The sequence below is a fragment of the Mus pahari genome, chromosome 7 (genome assembly GCF_900095145.1).
Source record: "Mus pahari chromosome 7, PAHARI_EIJ_v1.1, whole genome shotgun sequence".
Classification (NCBI taxonomy): Eukaryota; Metazoa; Chordata; class Mammalia; order Rodentia; family Muridae; genus Mus; species Mus pahari.
Genome location: NC_034596.1, coordinates 15071574 through 15079876, shown reverse-complemented (window position 1 = coordinate 15079876; position 8303 = coordinate 15071574). Strand labels below are relative to the sequence as shown.

At 50.3% G+C, this 8303-nt stretch overlaps 1 protein-coding gene across 1 annotated transcript; it reads right to left on the bottom strand.

The window, feature by feature from the left end:
- Positions 1–813: 813 nt before the first annotated feature.
- Positions 814–7785, bottom strand: Ntsr2 (neurotensin receptor 2). The gene is given in 6 exon segments (XM_021202562.2): positions 814–1139; positions 1141–1309; positions 2575–2665; positions 4101–4374; positions 7082–7158; positions 7161–7785. Coding segments are annotated over 6 exon segments (1302 nt in total). The 5' UTR covers positions 7702–7785; the 3' UTR covers positions 814–989.
- Positions 7786–8303: the final 518 nt, after the last annotated feature.

Below are 8303 nucleotides of genomic sequence, written 5' to 3'. Positions count from 1 at the left end.
GCACAGCATGTAGCTGTTTCCCTCAGCCACAAAGTCATTTTCCTGCCAGCTCTCCTGGCTGCCACAGATAAACATCACCTAGGCAGAGGCTGGCAGGAAGCTGGGGCTACCATTCCAAAGCCTATAGAATATGTTTGCCTGCAGGCAGCCATCCTCACCTAGAGGGGACTGTAGATAGAGCTTCATTACAGCTCCTACAATGCTACCACCCAGCCGGCACCCGTGTGCCACTTGGTTGTCATTTGTGAAAACTTATAGGACATTTGTGCCTGAACTCTATGAGCACAGAGCAACACAGGACTGTCCAGGGAACTCGCACCTACAGCACTACTAAGGCGGGAGTTCTAGCAGGCCTGAGGGGATGACTTCCAGCAAAGTCCTTGTCATCAAGCAAGAACACCCAGGCTTGGTTACCACTATTCATGGGGCCTGTGTTGTTGTTGTTGTTGTTTAAGCTGGGTGTGGTGGCATGCACTTAGAATACCCGTGCTAGAGAGACGGTGACAGGACCCTTGGGATTCTCTGACCTGCCAACCTAGCATTTTTGTTGAGCTCAAGACCAGTGAGAGACTACGTCTCAAAAGCATGGTGGATGATTAACCTTTGGCCTCCACATACACAGGCACCTGGATGCATCCATGTGTCTGCATACACCTGAGACCACACCAGACACACATGCAAACAAACACACACACACACACACACACACACACACACACACACACACACACAGAGAGACAGAGACAGAGACAGAGACAGAGACATAGACAGACAGACAGACAGAGACAGAGAGAAAAAAAAAATAGCACCAGCTAAAATTTATTGAGTACTGACTCTCTACCAGGCCTGGCACTGGGCACCTTCATCACTAGGCAATTTGTCCTATTCTTCACCTTGGTTGCACAGGTGGGAAGCTGAGGGCAGGAGGTGTTACGTTGCAGTATGCACTGGTCAACAACTGCACTGGGTCAGTAGGTCCGCTTGGACTGTTAGTGATGGCATGGCTTATCTGATGGGCGTGTCCCAAGCAGCCGCTGTTCGTTCTCTTCACACTTGTATTTCTCCCAGGCTGGGGTTTCTTGGGGATCCCCAAAGCCGGAAACTGTACGTACTAGTGGTTGACTCTGGGGCTTCTTGGGGTAAGGGCACCACAGAGTGCTGTTCACCACACAGGCTGCTGAGGGATTCCAGGAAGAACTTTCTGAAGGAGGAAGACACGGCGTTGTAGAGGACCGGAGTCACTGCCGAGCTGACATAGAAGAGTGTGTTGGTCACCATGTAGAAATAGTGATAGAAGTCATAGAGCTCACTGGAAGGCAAACCCAGAGGTCCAGTTAGAGGCTGTCACCTCTCACAGGGCCCTCAAGTCCCCATCCAAAGTGCCAGGTGAGCAAAGAAGTTCTTTCTGTTGACAGGGAACAATGGAAATAGTATACATTTCTATTGGTCCCTTCCCTGATGCGCTCCATCCAGCCTCTGTGACTTCCTGGCTATGATTACTGATCATCTATAAAGCAGATGACAGCCCCAATAACAGAGGCTACCTGCCTAGGCCAGTGAGATGCTGGAGTCCTGTGGTATGGTTGAGGTATGGCTTCACTAAGAAGGGGAGTTTTTCCCGCTAGTCATTATCCTCCGTGGGGCAGATTCTTTGCAGTGTTAAGGGCTTGGTATATGCTTCTGCATGCACATGTGTGTGAGGGTTATGCTGCTTGCTCCCAAAGAGGAGGTATCTGTGGACACAGCTAAGTCATTTCGGGATCTCTACTCTGTTGGGTGTTTGGCTTACAGTTGTGATCACAGGCATAATGATTTCCAAAAAGACTCTCATGTAGCTCAGGCTAGACTTCAATTTCTGATGAGGTTGAGGCTAACCTTGAACTTCTGGTACTCCTACATGCACTTCACAAATGCTGGGAGTACAGATGTGCACCACCATACTCAGTTTATGTGATGCTGTGGATCAAATACAGTGCTTGGTTCATATTAGGCAAAAACTCTGTCAATTGAGCTATATTTACAGCCCATAAATTTTCTCTTCTTTAACTGTAATAAAAGAGGGTCCATTGATCACCATGTGGCCTTTATCAGTTCATGGAACTATGTTGAGTCTATAATAACATGGCTGTCGCCACCCTGCCTGGGCTGCAGACTTTGGTCTGTTCTGGTGTCAAGATGCTCATAGCCCTGACTTCTCTCTATGAGGCTTGTCATAACCATGGCCTTACCATGTCAGGAAGATATTTAGAGAATGCCCTGATCCTACCAGGCATGGCACATGCTGTTATCCCAGTTCTTGGAAGACTGAGGCAGGAGGATTGCCATGCTTGGCCACAGAGAAAGTAGTAGGCCATGTGAGGCACTATAGCAAGACTTTGCCTCAAAACAAACAAGAAAGCCCACAATCCCTTGTCTCCCATCTCCAGCTGGAAGATTTTGAATATACAGCCTGAGCAGGACCAGATAGACTACAGGCCAAAGATTCAGAAAACTCAGCAGCTGAGGCTCCATTGTCTGGCTCCAGCCCAACCCAACAGTCTCTTCTCAGTGGCCAGAGAGCCACGGCACACTTACTCAGTCCATCCATCATCGGGGATGTAGCAGTACATGAGCCTGCGGGCATGGTACGGCAGCCAGCAGATGACATACACAGCCACGATGGCTCCTGAAGGACAGTGGGAGAGAGAGAGAGAGAGAGAGAGAGAGAGAGAGAGAGAGAGAGAGAGAGAGAGAGAATAGCAGACAGAAAGCAAACATGTTCTAAGTTACATCATTGTTGAGGGAAAAGCATCCCCAAGGTGACAATAGCAATTCCGGTGGCATCTTCCTGGAGCCAAAGGATGGGAAGAGAATTTTAAAGTTACTGGATACGAACCTTCCATGTCCTTGGACACGACAGGCTTCCAGAGTCTTCCATTGGCCACTGGAATGCATCTCAACTTAGGACTAGATATTCCCACCTGGCTGACTGCTTGTGCAGCATCTTATAAATGCCTTTTGTGCATTGCAAAGGCTCTGCCTGAACTCTTCTTTTTCCTTCTGCATGGATGGTAGTACCCTCATCAGACCTCAAGCTAGAATCTTCTTAGCTTTCTATCCTTCCACATCTTGCCTTTTAATGGGTTCTTCCTCAGTGACTTTCCACTCTGTTTCTTCCTTTTCCTCATGGCTACTACCTTATGAAGCTTCTGTCTCCTTCCCTCTGGACTCTGGCAGCCTTCTCTCTCCTACATGAACAACCACCCACATATTACCCAGTGTGACCCCTGCAGCAGTAGCATTAACTGGTATTCTGGTAGAAATGCAAATTCATCAACCCACTCAAGACCTCTTGAATTGGAATCTCATGGCTGGGCCCTGCACTCTGACTCTTACAATGTCCTGGATCACTGTCATATACCTTGAAGTTTAGGAGTATGATTTAGTTCATATGCTAAAGAGCTATGAAGGCAACAGATCTTCCAGACATTGGTTCTGCCCAGCGACTAGAGTGAAGCCTGACACCTTCCTGGGCTGATTCTGTGTGACTCATCACATCCAGTGCACTCAGCACTTACATCTTTTCCCACAAGATGGGGATGTTGCAGAGAACACAGATCTGCCTCATCAGATCCTCCCAGACTTCAGCTAGTGCCCAGATTTCAACTGGGACAGATGGGCACTTGGAGAGACCTGTTTTCCTGTCCCTTTAAAAAGTGTTTCTTACAAGGCCAGATTGTTCTGGATCCTTACAAAGACAAGCAAGCAAACAGACGAATGCTGTGAGCAGCTAGAGAGAAATGGGATTTGGGGACCCAGCCAGTCTGAGAGTCCGCAATAGTCAGACCGCAGTCCTTCCCTGAACTACTCTTGGCTTTCCCACACAGCCCAACTTTCTGAAGCAGAGCCAAGACCCTCCTGTGTGGGTATGCCACTCCCTGTGTGGACCTGTAACGTCAAGCATGAAATCCTAGTTCATTCTTTTAACTATCCCATTGTGATTTTGAGGCTCAGGAAGAAGAAGGCCTAGAGAGGGGCAGTAGCTTGCCAAGGTCACTGATGGACGCAGTCCCTGGTACCTGGGCTCCTCTCCCTCAGGGTATTGTGGTAGAGGACTTAACTGAGAACCTGGGCGCTGTGCTGGAGGCTGCGGATCTGGCTGGCATCCTTGTGTCTCACCAGGCTGGCTTGGACCCCCAGGGAGAGGGTCTTTCTCCATGTGATGAAACCCAGGAGGCCTTCCTCACTCAGGAGCTCCAGGCGGCTGGGGATGGAGTTGACTTGGGCAGAAGCTGATGGTACCTGGGAGTAGAGGGCCATCAGGTGGTTGACAGTGATCCCATTCAGGAAAGCAGTGAGTGCCAAGGGGAGAACGAAGGAGACCAGCACGTTCACCTGTGAAGGTAATTCCCAGTGTTATGGGGGCAGCCACCAAAGGCCTGTGGCTCTGGATGTCAGGTTTGCTCTGCACTAAGAATCTGCATCAGCCCAATGGAGGAGCTAGAGAAAGTACCCAAGGAGCTGAAGGGGGCTGCAACCCTATAGGAGGAACAACAATATGAACTAACCAGTACCCCCTGAGCTTGTATCTCTAGCTGCATATGTAGCAGAAGATGGCCTAGTCAGCCATCATTGGGAGGAGAGACCCTTGGGCTTGCAAAGATTATATGCCCCAGTACAGGGGAATGCCAGGGCCAGAAAGCAGGAGTGAGTGGGTTGGGGAGCAGGGCAGGGAGAGGGTATAGGGGACTTTCAGGATAGCATTTGAAATGCAAATGATGAAAATATCTAATTAAAAAATTGTTAAAAAAAAAAAAAAAAGAATCTGCATCAGCAGAAGTAGGGAATCAAAGGCCTAGAAGGTAAAGCTAAGGAAAGGCTCAGAACTGCAATGCTACATTGCAAGCCCAAGGTCACAGAGAAGCCATACTTCCCTATGGACAGGGATCAAATTCTTTCCAAGGAGACAGACACATCACTGGATGCTCAGACTCCTCAGCCCACTTTCTTCTCAGCTCTGGAAACAGGACCCTGAATGCCCCAGCCTGCTTTTCAACCTTTATATTCAAACAGTGTCTTCAAATGGCTCCCACTTGCTAGATACCTTCATTTAAAAACAACCGTCTATGGGCTGGAGAGATGGTCCAGTGGTTAAGAGCACTTACTGCTCTTGGAAAACACCAGAGTTCTGTCCCCAACATCCATGCTGGGAGCTCACAACAGCCTGTAATTCCAGCCCTCGGGAATCTGATGTTCTCTTTCGGCTTCTGCAGGCACCTGCACTCATGTGGACATACCCAGACATATACACGTGATTAAAAATTAAATGAATCTTTTTTTTTTTAAATCACAGTCCATTATCACATCCTCAGATGTTGGGAATCAGGCCAGGAGGTTGCAATAAGTGTTAGCTCTGGGAAATGCCTCTCAGTCTGCCCAGCAAGGGTACTTTCTCTCTACTCATTCCTTTAGTGATTGTTCTAGAGGCCACATGGGCAGCTCCTGCAGGTTGTATGTCTTATTCATATGCTTATGGAAAGACTACCGAGGACAGGATACAGAGAGGGGAAGGGGAAGAAGCTGCATGGGGCCATGGGATAATGCCCTCAGGTGGCCCAGATTAGGTGCTTCAGTGGGAAGGAAAACTAGAGATCGGGTCCCTGGAGCATAAGTGGGGAAGAAGAGAAGAGGACACGGACTGAGGACCTGCTGTGCTGTATCCCTAACACCTTGATGAGGTCACATTTAATTATTTTCATGACATCTATGCCTTCTTTTTGACATCCATGCAAATCTAGGCATGTGAACAACACTCACCAATAGGCAAGCATTCCTTTCTTCCCCAGCAGGGACAGAGAACAGAAATAGGGCCTCCTGGGAGCCAGCAAACTGATAATTCTGACTCAGGGTCCCTGTTCTCCTCACCATCCCTGTCCTGAATCCTTCTCTAACTTGAAGTTTCTTCCAACAGAGTCCCGACTAGAACCCTTCAGTTTCCTTCGACTTCCCCCCTCCCTTCCTCCCAGATAATGGCCGAACTCTCTTTCTAGAGATAGACATGATGTTTCAAATGCCAAACTCCTTTTAAAGCAAATCAATTACCAGCAAACCATTGTTAGGCATTTGGTCCCCTAGTCCCCATTCAAGGAGAACTTGAACCAGATAGGGATAAGGCAGCCCCGCAGAACGTNNTTAAACATGGGCACAGTTGGCTCTTTCCATGGTTTCTCGTGATTCCTCTGGGGTGAAAAGGAAGGTGGTAAGTGAAAGACAGATGAACAGGTCCTAGACTCCTCCCTTCCTGCCCACCCTACCCAGCTGATGCACACAGGATGGTGCAGAGAAAAAGAGGGAGCTTCATGCCAGGCACTGCAACCTTGTGCTGTGGCAAGAGGATAGGGTGGAAAGAAAGAGGTATCAAGATTAATATGAGAGAAACCAATGGCAGAGAAAGGCTGGGGACCCTCACCAACAGCTACACATAAGAGACAAAGCAATAGGAAAAAAAAACCCATGGGCTATAAATGTGGGAGAAGGCAGGTGCTGTGTAAATGACACATAAAAGGTCACCCCCCACTCTACTCTCCTGGCCAGTGCCCTTGAGCTACTAACAGCTCCCTCCTCTTCTGCTCTTGGTCCACTTCCGTTGTGCAAGTGTCTTTCTTCCTGACAAACCCTTCTGTTCTAACACCACATGTGTGCCCCTAGTCTAATCCATTGTTCTGGCACACACAGACTTGAAAATCTCAGCAATGGCTGCAAGACTCCAGTCCACACCTGGCCAGGAATTCAGTGCAGAAGATATGATGGTCCNGTCATCTATGCAGCCCCTAACCCCACACATGTTGTGATGCACCAGCCAGCGTGCCTTTCTGCACTTTCACATGATTACCCTTCCAGATCCTCTGTTTGCTCACGGGTAGTGAAGGGATGCTGATTGCACTCTGCCTTGGTCCTTTGAACTTCTGGGAAGGACCCTGGAGGAGTTGCTTTAGTTTCTTTCACTACCCCAGTGTGTGTGTGTGTGTGTGTGTGTGTGTTAAAGGCTAACTGTAGGACATAGGTTTCCCCTTCTACTGTGCCCCACTCCCCACTCCTTTACCTGGATGAAGACCTGGAGCGTGGCGCGGCTCACCAGCACTGTGCACACACGCGAGGCAGGCTCAGGCTCCCCGTTCTCTCCATTTCGTGCTTCTGTCCTATGATAACCGCCATGGGCAGGGCAAGGCCCAGAGAGGCGACCCAGACCAGTGACAGCAGGAGGCGGGTGCGGCGCGGGGTGAGCAGGCGGCGGGCGCGCAGCGGCTGGCACACGGCCAGGCAGCGCTCTGCGCTCAGGCTGGCCACGCTCAGCACAGTGGCGTAGGCGCACAGCTCGCGCACGAAGTAATAGCCACGACAGCCGAGATCTCCGAAGACCCAAGGGTAGTGGGACCACACGAAGTTGTAGAGCTCCATGGGCACGCTAACCAGCAGTAGCAGCAAGGCTGACAGTGCCAGGCTGAGCACGTGGTAGCGCAGGCGCCCGGGGCGACCCGTCGGCGCCTTCAGCACCACGTGCACGGACAGCGCATTGCCCGCCGTGCCAAGCGCGAAGATGAGCGAGTAGAGCGCGGTGAACAGCACCTTGGCCCAGATGCGAGTGTCCACGCCCAGCCGCGCCTCCAGGCTCAGCCCTGCGCTGGGGCTGGGCCTCGGGGGCCACGGGCTGCTGGTCTCCATCTCTGTCTCGTGGTGGCCTGAGCTCCCTCCCTCTCACTGCCCAGAGCCTGGGCTAGCTGCCCGGGGAGCCAGCACCACCTCCTTTCTGGGAACCTCCAAAACTGGGAAGACACGCCCCTGGAGGGAGTTCCAAAATCAGTCGTCAATCTCTCTACCATTAGGCTCATCCAGAAAAGCACGTGTTGGTGGGAAAAGGTGGGGTAGGACATCCTTTGGAGTTCACCTGAATAGCATCGCTGATAGGCCATGTGACCCGTGGGTAAGGTTTTAAAAGCCCTCTGTCCCCACCCCATTATTTTTCAACTTTAAAATATTACACATGCTGCAGAATTTCTCTAGGGATCAAATGAGTTAATCGGCAGGCAGATGCTCAAGCTACAGTACAGGCAGACAGACAGACAGGCAGACAGAATTTGAGCTTTGCAACATCCTCACCCTTGTCCGTTTGTTGTCATTCCTTTGAGCAGTCTGAGAAAGAGATGGCTCAGAGAAGGCTTTGCCAGGCTCCAGCAACTTTGCCAACCTAATTGCTCTCATTAACCTGTCTGCCTCTCTGTGATGGTTTGTATGTGCTTGGCCCAGGGAGCGGCACTATTAGAAGG